General features: G+C 38.3%; 1 protein-coding gene across 3 annotated transcripts in view; it reads left to right on the top strand.

Moving 5' to 3' along the window:
* The window catches only part of SMG1 (SMG1 nonsense mediated mRNA decay associated PI3K related kinase), a 99,152-nt gene that overhangs the window by 60,580 nt on the left and 26,082 nt on the right, over positions 1–12,490 (top strand). For all 3 annotated transcript variants that reach the window (XM_020879054.2, XM_020879055.2, XM_070460938.1), the window contains 10 exons: positions 2,720–2,968; positions 3,271–3,555; positions 4,871–5,015; positions 5,130–5,268; positions 6,145–6,375; positions 6,480–6,657; positions 7,320–7,481; positions 8,051–8,268; positions 8,559–8,713; positions 10,222–10,444. In XM_020879054.2, the coding sequence (XP_020734713.1) occupies positions 2,720–2,968; positions 3,271–3,555; positions 4,871–5,015; positions 5,130–5,268; positions 6,145–6,375; positions 6,480–6,657; positions 7,320–7,481; positions 8,051–8,268; positions 8,559–8,713; positions 10,222–10,444 (1,985 nt within the window). The remainder of the gene's footprint in view (positions 1–2,719; positions 2,969–3,270; positions 3,556–4,870; positions 5,016–5,129; positions 5,269–6,144; positions 6,376–6,479; positions 6,658–7,319; positions 7,482–8,050; positions 8,269–8,558; positions 8,714–10,221; positions 10,445–12,490) is intronic.

Here is a 12,490-nt window from a genome sequence, read left to right as displayed (position 1 = left end):
CATTTATGTCACCCTTAAAGGTTTCCTTATGCTTCTTCCCAGGTATTTCTCCTGTCTGTCCTGTCTTGGGCAACTGCTTATTTGTTTCCCATCACTGTAGATTAGACTTGTCTTTACTAAATTTTCTAATAAATTGTACAGTATGTTCTGTGTCTGGCTTCTCTTGCTCAGCATTTTATTTTTTAAGGTTCCCTGTGTTGCATGTGTCAGTATTGCCATCCTTCCTACAGTTGAGTATATCCATTGTATGAATTCACCATAGTTTATTTGTTGATCCTTTGACAGATACTTGAGTTGTTTTCAAATTCAGGCTATTATGTATAAAGTTGCTATGATATTCGTGTACAGGTCTTTGGTTGGGTATACATTTGCCTTTCTCTGAAATAAATACCTAGGATTGGAGTTGTTGGGTCATATGGTTTAACTTTTGAAATAGTTCAGCAGTTTCTTATAAAGTGGTTGTATATTTTACATTCCTTCTGACATCTGTGTGCTTGCCATAGTGGGTCTTTAGTTTTAGTCACTGGAGTGAATGTACAGTAGTATCTCATTGTGGTTTTATTTGCATTTTCCAGATGATTAATGATATTGAGCATCTTTTCATTTGTATAGTGGCCATTGTATATCTTTTAAGTATTCAACTCTTGCCTATTTTTAATGAAGACTTATATGTTCTGGATATTCAAATTCTTTGTCGGCTATACTATACTGTGAATGCTTTAAATAATTCAAGTGAATGCGGAATTAGCATTTGTATAAATATTTATGTCTCATTTTTAAGAAGGAGACGTCGTGTTGAATGGATATTAGAAATTTCCTTTTGCTGTAAAACAGAAAAGTTGCCAAAATTCTATAACATTTGTCAAAAATGTGGTTGTCAGAGTTACTGAGTAAATTTGCTGTTCAGTTTTGAGTCAGCTGATGCTGGGATATAGACTTGTACTGCAAGGTGATTACTGGCAATTCTGATTCACCAGGACCCTCAGTGCCACGTAGACCTAGTTTTGGATCATTTGCCCAACACTTGCAAATCGAGGAACCTCATGGCAAGTCATAAACTTCTGAATCACTTCGCTTTTCAGTTATGGGGATTGCCCCGCTTAGACTCTTGAAAGGATTGACAAGGTATATAAAAGCCTTAGCACAGAGCATGACATATAGTACGACTACAAGTATCATCTCCTTTCTCATCCTTCCTGTATTGAATAAGTTTTAAAATTGAGAAGGAAATGTCAGTAACCTAACAGTTACTTTTGGAGTCAGAACTTCACTCTTCCTCACAGTTCTTTTTCATTCAGCAAACCCTATCAAAATACTGTGCTTTGTGCTAGGTACTGTGCTGTAAGTCGGGATGTAATGGTGAACAAGACAAGCCTGTTTTCTGCATTCTTAGGACCAAAGGGATTCTGAAGTCTAGCAGGGAAAATTGTCATCAAGCTAGGAACAGCAACATGGTGTGCTGACTGGAGGTGCATGTACATGGTGCTTAAAATAATGCAACAGGGACACTAATTTAATCCTAGGAATCAGAAAAGGAGTTGGGGAGGAAGTAACATTTAAGCTGAGAAAGAAGGCAGACTGATTTAGTTAGAGAAAACACCGTGTGTGAAGGCCACCAGCAGTAATAAAAGATTCTTAGAGGACTCAAATTCTCATCTAAGGGAGAATGGGAAGAGATGAAGCTGGATGAGATTGAGATTAGAGTGGAATGCAAGCATCAGTGCCTTACAAGTGCCTTCCGAATTTAGGAGTTAGGGAAGGGATGAAAGGAAAATTAAGTATTCAGACTTACCTTTGTATAAGATCAGTTCAGTTGCAGGTTGAAGAATGAATTAGAGGCTAAGGCGGAGCAGCAGAAGTCCCTGTGAAAGGTAACCAAAGTAGTGACAGTAGGGACAGAAAAAAGCTGATGTGATGTGAAGGTTGACAGTAAAGTCTAAGATGACTGCCAGACTCCTTCTCAGGTAGCCAGGTGGATCATGTGCCTTTGCCCGAGAAGGAAAACAGAGAAGGAAGGAAGAGATTTGTTGGAGGGTGGTGGGAAATGGATTCCTTGTGACACAGGTTAAAGTGCCTTTGAAATACCTGAGTGTAGGTGACTAGACTGGTAGGCATGGGACTCAGATGTCAGGTCTGAGCTAGAGATAAGATTCAAGAGTCATCGGCATTGTATGGTAATTGAAGCCACAGGAGCAGGTGATATTGTCCAGGGAGAGTATGCAGGGTGAGAAGAGTGGAGGGCCTAGGATCGACCCCGGCAGCCCCAATTGTAATGGATGGGATGGGTAGTGGACGAGGAGGAGACTGAGAAGCTGATTCTTCAGAAAGGTAGAGTAACCCAGGAGAAAACGGCATGGCAGAAGGGCAGAGGATACTTACTCAAGAAGGGGGGATGGTCTAGCTTTACCCTCATCCCCCACCCACCTGTTGGCCTAGGCTCTTCACTGGGAGCAGAAACTAAAAAGTTAACTTCTTAGACTGAACGACTTTTACTTTCATCTACTTCATTGTATACATTCATTTTAACAAACATTTGTTGTTCATTGTATGCCAAACACTATGCTAACTCCTAGGGATTCGAAGATGATGAAAAATGAGTTATCTTTATTTAGGGAGGCAGTAGGAAAGGGAATAATTGGGGAAGGAATTTTTGGCGATGTTTTTGTGCTCTCTGGGATTAGACCAATCTGGGACTAATAAAACATTTTCTTCTTTCCAGAACAAACGGTTCCAATTAGAAGCCATCTCATGGAATTAGGTCTAACAGCAGCAAAATTTGCTAGAAAACGGGGGAATGTGTCACTTGCAACAAGATTGCTGGCACAGTGTAGTGAGGTTCAGCTGGGAAAGACCACCACTGCACAGGATTTAGTCCAGCACTTTAAAAAACTATCAGCTCAAGGTCAAGTGGATGAAAAATGGGGGCCTGAACTTGACATTGAAAAAACGAAACTGCTATATACAGCAGGTTAGTAAAATCCTACATGACTGTATACTAAAAATCATGTGTATAAATGTTACTGTGTATGGTGTAAAGTAGTAATAGAAAAGTTGATTTTTTTTTCAACTTTTGCAGAACATTTGCGTCCTGAATAAGTTTTGTGTAATTGAGTTATCTGTATAGTTTGGTGCTTTTTATTTTGTTATTGTTTGTTATAGTAAGAAATGTTTCCAGAAATCACTGATTATCACTGAATCTACAATATTACTTTACCCTGAAAGGATATCATTTGTTTACAGCTAAGAGCTGGTGTTTTGATCTTTTTATAGGCCAGTCAACACATGCAATGGAGATGCTGAGTTCCTGCGCCATCTCTTTCTGCAAGTCTGCCAAGGCTGAGCATGCTGTTGCCAAGTCAATTCTGACGTTGGCTAAATGGGTCCAGGCAGAGTGGAAGGAGATCTCAGGGCAGCTGAAGCAGGTTTACAGAGCTCAGCAGCAGCAGAACTCCACAGGCCTTTCCACTTTGTCTAAAAACATACTCACTCTAATTGAACTACCATCTGTGAATGCGATGGAGGAAGAGTATCCTCGGATAGAGAGTGAATCTACAGGTAGAATTTGTTTTAATAGCTTTAAAATGTTAATTTTAGAAGTTATTTCCCCTGTTTTAAAGTTTACAATCTTGCGTGTGTGCTCAGTTGTGTCTGACTGTGAACCCATGGACTGTAACCCACCTGGCTTGTCTGTCCTTGGGATTTCTCATGCTCGAATACTGGAGTGGGTTGCCATTTCTTACTCCAGGGGATCTTCCCAAACCAGGGATTGAACGTGCGTCTCTTGTATCTCCTGCATTGACAGATGGGTTATAGGCTGACTATAGTTTGCCACAAAAACTGTCTCTATGGAAATTTTAGTATATTGCCCAGAAGTGACTCAAGCACATTTCTTTAGCATCTGACACCATGTGGAAGTCACTGAACTCAAGCCTCCCAAGCCATACTTTCCAACTCCCCAGTTCATGGTGCTTTTATGGACTTAGATGTTTTTGCTGGCAGAAAGGTCCTACCTGTGATATTTAAAATTCTTCCTCATACTGGGAAGAACTTAACACAGATATAGAATAGTGGCCTCTGATCCTGTTGACTGGTGAAGCACAAAAACTACAGAAAGGTTCAAGTTTCACATCCTGACACTAGTGTTACTTACAGAAAGGTACTCGACAAATAGAGTAGTTAATTCATTCAGTGTTTGAGTGCCTGTTATGGTAGGCGCCATTGTCCAGGTTTTACAGATTGAGAGATACCTAGATGTTTTGCTAAAACATTAGAATTATGTTCATGTTGTTCATTTTGTTGTTGTGAATCCTAGAACTGTAGTTACTTAGATTAGTCTTACTGAATAATTCTAATCTATGTACTATAGGTGTCTTTATTCATAAGGCATATGGCTTGTTATCATTATAAATCTTCATATTGGCAAGTGGCACTATAACAGGAGATTTCTTCATTTCTAAATTGGGGATAAAGATATTACTTCATGAATCTCTCATTGAATGAAATTGTCTACTTATCACATATTATTTTTGCCAGAATTTTTAAGCTGAATCAAATTGTGAGGAAATGGCCAATCATATCCAAAATACAAGCTACTCTATAACACATCTGACACCTGAACTGTTTGTTAAGTTCAGTGTCATGAAAAACATTGCTGTGTTTTACAGGAAGCTTACTTGAGAAGCTGAGTGATTCATTTCAACATATTAGCCTTTCAGAAAAGTGTAATACAAATGTGTGCTTTATCAAATTATGTACCATTATAATGTTATAGGACTTATTGGCCAATAGCAAATTCCTAAAATGTAAATAAGAATGCTGTTAGAAATTTATGAATGTGACATTGTTATTTTTTTTTTTCCCATCATGGCAGTACATATTGGAGTTGGGGAACCTGACTTCATCTTGGGACAGCTGTATCACCTATCTTCAGTACAGGCACCTGAAGTAGCCAAATCTTGGGCTGCATTGGCTAGTTGGGCTTACAGGTGGGGCAGAAAGGTGGTTGACAATGCCAGGTGTGTATATTAAAACATGTAATTTATTTAATGCATTGTAAAATAAGAGATTTAAAATGTCTGCTGACATGGCAAAGCTTTGGTAGCTGAAATACTGATGATTTATTTTTATAGTCAGGGAGAAGGTGTTCGTCTATTGCCTAGAGAGAAATCTGAAGTTCAGAATCTGCTCCCAGACACCATAACTGAAGAAGAAAAAGAGAGAATATATGGTATTCTTGGTCAGGCTGTGTGTCGCCCAGCGGGGATTCAGGCAAGAAAAACATGATAGTGTATTTTGGGGGAAATAGTGTTCTAAATAGCATATACCTGATTAAATATTTCAGATGAAACTTTGATAAGATTAAAGGGAGTTAAAATATTTTTCTAAGAAGAATGATTTTCTTGAAAAATCAAGCCATTTCCTTAGGGTTCTATTAAAAAAGGTGAAGTTCTTTTTATGTAAAATAGATTTTCTGTTTTCATTGCTGTTCTGATCAGATATTAGGTTCTTATCACTAGCTTAGAAGCTTTTTAAAATATGCCCATGTCTAAGCACTACCCCACATACTCTGAATGTAATGTTTGTATATGTGTTGGGCATCGGAGGGTTAATGTAAGTTTACTAGGTGATACTTAAATATACAGCCATCGCTGAAACCCAGCCGACTAGACAGTCTGTATGATTTATTCCCTTCTTTCTCAAACTTCTGTCAGTCCGACTGAGCCGTGGACATCAGCCGTGTGGATTTTACTTGCTGAGCTAGAACTGTTGATGTAGTTCTTGTTCTCGACTTCGGCATGTATCAGTGTCTGCCGAATCTGGTGTTGGGGACGTGTGCAGTGTGTAGGGCGGGGAAGGTCATTCTTTGCAGGCAGAATATTATATTGTAACTGAAGCATTTAAATTCCCCAAGTCAAAATCTTTAATTTTTTCTAAAGATTCTTCTTTAGCTACATTAGCTACATTAGTAAATATATCTTAAAGAGAAGCATAGTAACATTGATTTAGCATGTATAGCACTAAATGTGGAGTATTTTGATCTTTCATAAATGAGAAAATGCTTGCATATATTAGAAAAGTCATGTACTTTTCTCCTTTCTAAAATTTGTGTCCCCAAATAGCATTTTTTGCCCTGTTTTTCTTTAGGATGAAGATATAACGCTTCAGATCACAGAAAGTGAAGATAATGAGGAAGATGACATGGTTGATGTTATCTGGCGTCAGTTAATATCAAGTTGCCCATGGCTTTCAGAACTTGATGAAAGTGCAACAGAAGGAGTTATTAAAGTGTGGAGGAAAGTTGTGGATAGAATCTTCAGCCTGTATAAACTGTCTTGCAGTGCATATTTTACTTTCCTTAAACTCAATGCTGGGCAGGTAGGTAGCACAGTATTCTGTTATGAAAGTTTATTTGAAATTTCTAGTAGATGAAAACAGTATTCGGAATTGTTTTATTTTTTCCTCTTGCCTCTCATCCTCAGATTCCTTTAGATGAAGATGACCCTCGGCTCCATTTAAGTCACAGAGTGGAGCAGAGCACAGATGACATGATTGTGATGGCCACGTTGCGGTTGCTCAGATTGCTTGTGAAGCATGCTGGGGAGCTTCGGCAGTATCTGGAACATGGCTTGGAAACAACACCTACTGCGCCATGGAGAGGTGATGGTCTAAATAAAATGTTTCAGGAAAAAGTACTTCTGGGTAGAATGTAATAAGACAGTTGAAACATAATAGTCCCTTAGATTTCCTTGGCAGTCCATTGGTTGAGACTCTGCGCTGTCACTGCAGGGGGTGTGGGTCCGATTCCTGGTTGGGGAACTAAGATCCCACATGCTTCATGGTGTGACCAAAAAAAAGTTCCTATATGTTTACTGTTTAAATGTGTTATGAAATAGCTAAATTAGTTCAGAGGACACTGGACTGCTTGTTACACAGCTTCCCTCCCACCTTTCAGAGGAATGGAAGGCTGAGAGGCAAAAAGCTTTTAATATACAAAAGGAATTTTGGAGAGAGTGATAAGAATGTTTCAAAAAATTTCATACCCCTTTGAAAAAATTGTCTATGTCTGCCTTCTTTTACAGGCATTCACAGGAAATATATTTCTATATAACGTTTTGAATCAGGATTTTGATTACAGCTCTGTACCCTTACTAAACCTGCAAATCAAGAGCTATTGTGTATATAGTTCTTTTTTATCCCAGGGAGAAATTTGAGGCGTGTAGAACTAATGACTGACATATATCAAGTTTTATCCTTTTGCCTCTACCATGTTGACTGTTTTTTAAAAATAATTTTAAAGTATTTTTCTTCTTATCCTGAAGGAATTATTCCACAGCTTTTCTCACGCTTAAACCACCCTGAAGTGTATGTGCGCCAGAGTATCTGTAACCTCCTCTGCCGTGTGGCTCAGGATTCCCCGCATCTCATACTGTATCCTGCAATAGTGGGCACCATATCACTTAGTAGTGAGTCACAGGCTTCAGGTAAGGAAGGTTAAAATGCTGCTACTTTAAATTAGTTTGCAAACACTGTTTATTAGGTAAAATTTTTTTAGCTTTATGCTCCATAGTTGATAAGAGTTTGTGATTTTTTTTTTCCAATAATAATAGTACCAATAGTAGCACCATTTACTGAGTGAGTAGCTACCATGTCTGGCAGTAGGATGTGTGCTTTACACTATGTCTTCAGTCTCAAAGTAACTCACCAAGGCTTGGAGAAACCGAGTCACTCTTAGTTCACTGAGCTGAATTAACTGGCAGATAAGAATTGAAACCAAGTTCTGAACTCTGGTTAGCCAAACACTTTATTTGTTGAGACTCATCTTTTATCATTTCCCCCATTTGTCTTTTATTAGCTTATAATATTAATAAGTATAGAAGCTCAACTTGTAAAAAGGCGTAATATCCATGATCCTTGGTCAGCTTAGTGCACACATGCAAGAGGAGTTAAATGAGTGCTCTGGAATCAAATACATACAGATGTTTCCCCTAACTCAACGTATGCACATGAGAGAAACAGTCAATGTATACTTTATCCTCCCATTTCATTATAGGAAATAAATTTTCCTCTGCAATTCCAACTCTACTTGGCAATATTCAAGGAGAAGAGCTGCTGGTTTCTGAATGTGAGGGAGGAAGTCCTCCTGCTTCTCAAGATAGCAATAAGGATGAACCTAAAAGTGGACTGAATGAAGACCAAGCCATGATGCAGGACTGCTACAGCAAAATTGTAGATAAACTGTCCTCGGCAAACCCAACTATGGTGTTACAGGTACAGAGCAACTCATATGTTTTAAAATAAATTTTTATTGTAACCACTCCCCTCTCCTCCTTAAAAACAAAACCCCTAAAGCTGTTATGGAAATTATAGTTAAGGAGAAAAGCTTTTAAAATAATCAAAATTGGTTTTATAAATTTGTACTGATAGAATCACTGATTGAGGTTCTGTAATTGGATAATGAACACAAGATGCACCCATTTCACTTGAAATTTGCAGTGTTAGCAGAACTGCGCTGTGTGTAGACTTACAGATGAGCATGTTTGGATGTGCCATGTGTGCAGGTTCAGATGCTTGTGGCTGAGCTGCGCAGGGTCACTGTTCTCTGGGATGAGCTCTGGTTGGGAGTTCTGTTACAGCAGCACATGTATGTCCTGAGACGAATTCAACAGTTGGAAGACGAGGTGAAGAGAGTGCAGAACAACAACACCTTACGCAAGTATGTTTTTATCAACTTATACATTAAGAACATAGCTGCCCCTTTTTATTAATGTAAAATACATATAAAGTTTGCTGTTTTTAACCAGTTTTAAGTGTACAGTTTAGTTGCAATAAGTATATTTACAATGTTGTGTCCAGTTCCAGAACTTATCCATCCTTCTAAATAGCAGCTCTGTACCCATTTAATAGTACTTCCGCATCCTCCCCTAACCTCAGCTCCTGCTCACCACTTGTCTACTTTCTGTCTATAAGTTTGACTATTCTGAGTACCTTGTGTGACTGGAAACATACAGTATTTGTCATTTTTGTTGTTTGTTTCACTTACCATGTTTTGAAGGTTCATTCTATATTGCAGCATGTATCAGAATTTCCTTCTTTTTTATTGCTGAATCACATTCCTTCATATGAATGTGTGTGTGTGCGCGTGTGTGTGCGTGCACCAAGTCGTTTCAGTCCTGATCAACTCTTTGTGACCCTGTGGACTATAGCCCATCAGGCTCTTCTGTCCATGGGATTCTTCAGGCAAAAATACTGGAATGGTTTGTCATGCCCTCCTCCAGGGGATCTTCATGACCCAAGGATCAAACCTGTATCTCTTATGTCTCCTGCATTGGCAGGGGGCTTCTTTATCACATTTTATTCATGCACTCTTCTGTCAGTGGACACTTGAGTTGCTCCTATCTTTTAGCTCTTATAACCAATGCTTCTGTCAGCGTTGGTTTATAAGTATCTGAGTGCCTGCTTTTCATTATTTTGTGTGTGAGCCAGTGAATTTGCTGTGTCTTATGGTAATTCTGTTTAACTTGTAGAGGAACTGGTAAACTGCACCAGGGTTCCAGTTCCCACATATCCTCCCCAACATTTATTGTTTTCTGTCTTACTGATAGTGACATCCTAATGGGTGTGAAATGGTATTTTTTCATGTGCTTATTGACCATTTGTATATCTCCTTTGTCTGTCTGAATCTTTTGCCCATTTTTGAATTGGGTTGTTTTATTGTTGGAATTTTAGGAGCTCTCTAAATATTCTGGATTTTAATCCCTTTATGAGATACATTGATTTGCAGATATTTTCCTGTTTTGTGTATTTTTCACTCTTGAAGATGTCTTTTGATGCACAAAATTTTTTAGTTTTGGTGTAACCCAGTTTATCTGCTTTTTTCTTTTGTGTTCCTCTAAGAGTTTTAAATGAAGTCTTAGCTTTTATGTTAAGGTCTTTGATCCATTTTGACCTTTTTTTTTTTGGCATATTAGTATCAGGTAACACTCCAGCTTCATTCTTTTGTAAGCAGGTATCCAGCTTTCCTAGCACCAGTTGTTAAAAGGAGAAGCTGCATCTTTTATATGCTTGATTTTTTACAGTGCTATTGTGGTCAGTTACTTTGTAAATATTTTAGTAATTCATTTTGATTATTCTTTTTTTTGATTATTCTTTTATGCTGTTTACTTATACTTGACAATTTAAATTGTTCCTTGTTTGTATTGAAATTTATGTCTTTCTGGTCAGAGAAGAGAAAATTGCAATCATGAGGGAAAAGCACACAGCTTTGATGAAGCCCATCGTGTTTGCTTTGGAGCATGTGAGGAGCATCACGGCGGCCCCTGCAGAAACACCTCATGAAAAGTGGTTTCAGGATAACTATGGTGATGCAATTGAAAATGCTCTAGAAAAACTGAAAACACCGTCAAACCCTGCAAAGCCTGGAAGCAGCTGGATTCCGTTTAAAGAGGTATAGAAAAATCTAAGAATGCTACTGAAATGGGAAATTCCATGAGAAAATAAACTTAAGTAAGGGGTCTCTTTTTACTTAGAACACAGAGAAGACTTTCTAAGCCCATGGAATGCAGCCAGTGTTCAGTTGCTATAGAGAGTATAGAGAAAGATGTTTTCATTTTTTTGAATTTGAGGTTGAGTTATCCTAGGGTGGCAAGCTGCATCTACTGAGGGTTCCCACCAGGGAAGGATATACTGTAAGGTGTTAAATAGGGAAGGAGCTTGACTGCCTGCTATATTCTTCTCATAAAAGATTAGCAAATTTAGTCTTGTACCTATGTAGCTTTTCTTAGTGGAGGGGTATTCAGTATTTCTAACAGACAAAATATTTCCATATAATAGCATCAATTTTTAAAAGTAATTTTTTCGACAGCCGTTCTGCATAGTCTGTTTGAAGGATGATTCAGTTCAGTTCAGTTCAGTCACTTAGTCGTGTCTGACTCTTTGCGACCGCATGAACCGCAGCATGCCAGGCCTCTCTGTCCATCACCAACTCCTGGAGTCCACCCAAACCTGTGTCCTTTGTGTTGGTGATACCATCCAGCCATCTCATCCTCTGTCGTCCCCTTCTCCTCCTGCCCTCAGTCTTTCCCAGCGTCAGGGTCTTTTCAAATGAGTCAGCTCTCCACATCAGGTGGCCAGAGTATTGGAGTTTCAGCTTCAACATCAGTCCCTCCAATGAACACCCAGGACTGATCTCTTTTAGGATGGACTGGTTGGATCTCCTTGCAGTCCAGAAGGATGATTAGTATGTTTAAATATTTGAGAATCCTTATTTGATCCACTTAATTCTGTATTTGGTTTGCATGTGTTTTAGCAATAGCACCATTAGTTGGGGGATCCTATTTATTACCTTTTATCTTTTTCTTATCCCTTCTTTCGCTGTCCCTTTCCTATATTGATCTTAACTGATTTCCTTATGTTAGTAATGAAAAAACTGTTAAAAGCTACAGTGTAGAGCCAAAACTACACCTGACTTTAAGTAGAAAATGTGAAGCAGAGGAAATGCAAAATTCAGAGGAAATGCCTTAGAAGCTCAGGACAAGAGCACTGACATGAAGGATGAAGTTTATTTGTGTGGCCTAGCCAAAACTTGTTTTCCTCATGTTCCAGCAGTAATTTCTTGCTTTGCGTTCTTCTCAGTGAATCAACCAAGAAACCCAGAGGAGATAGGAAGAATACTTTTTTATTTGGCCACACTGCTTGACTTGTGGGCTCTCAGTTCCCCAAGCAGGGGTCCTGCCTGTGCCCCCTGCAGTGGAATCTTAACCATTGGACCACCCAGGAAGTCCCAGTTTTTAAAAATTGATGTATAGTTGATTTACAATGTTGTATTAACTTCAACTGTACAGCAAAGTGACTTTTTTATGTATATTTATTTTTCATATTCTTTTCCATTGTCGTTTATCACAGGATATTGAGTATAATTCCCTGTGCTATACGGTAGTTCCTTGTTTATCCATCCTATATATGCTAGTTTGCATCTGCTAATCCTGACCCTTCCTTCTCCTGTACTCCTCCCATAGGGAATATTTTTTTAAAAACCCTGTGTGTGTGTGTGTGTGCAATAAGTCATAGAGAAAAATTTTAGAAGTACTGTGTCCCTCCATAATTATATCTTCCTCTCCATAACCACTGCTCTGAATTTTGAATTAATCCTTATTTACTTAAAGAAAGTAGTTTTTATTGATACATTTCTAAATAGTATAGTTTAGCCTCTCCCGTTTTTGAATTTCATATAAATGAGATTATATTTTGTTTGTACATTATGTGGTACATTTTACCACTTCCATAAATGATTCATCAGTGTTAGGTTTTTGCTTTTGGTTTTTAAAATTTATCCATATTTTGTATACAGTTGAACATGAATAGATTATTGAACAGTACCACAGTTTATCTTTTGTCCCGTCAGTGAATACTTGAGGTGTTTCCAGTTACCTTTTTCCTTTTACGAACAAATGTTGCTAAAGATTGATTAAAATTTTTCACTTGAAAGCAGAGC

The sequence above is a fragment of the Odocoileus virginianus genome, chromosome 33 (assembly GCF_023699985.2).
Source record: "Odocoileus virginianus isolate 20LAN1187 ecotype Illinois chromosome 33, Ovbor_1.2, whole genome shotgun sequence".
NCBI classification, from domain to species: Eukaryota; Metazoa; Chordata; class Mammalia; order Artiodactyla; family Cervidae; genus Odocoileus; species Odocoileus virginianus.
Note: the sequence above shows the minus strand (reverse complement) of the source record. Positions and strands in the feature narration are given on the sequence as shown.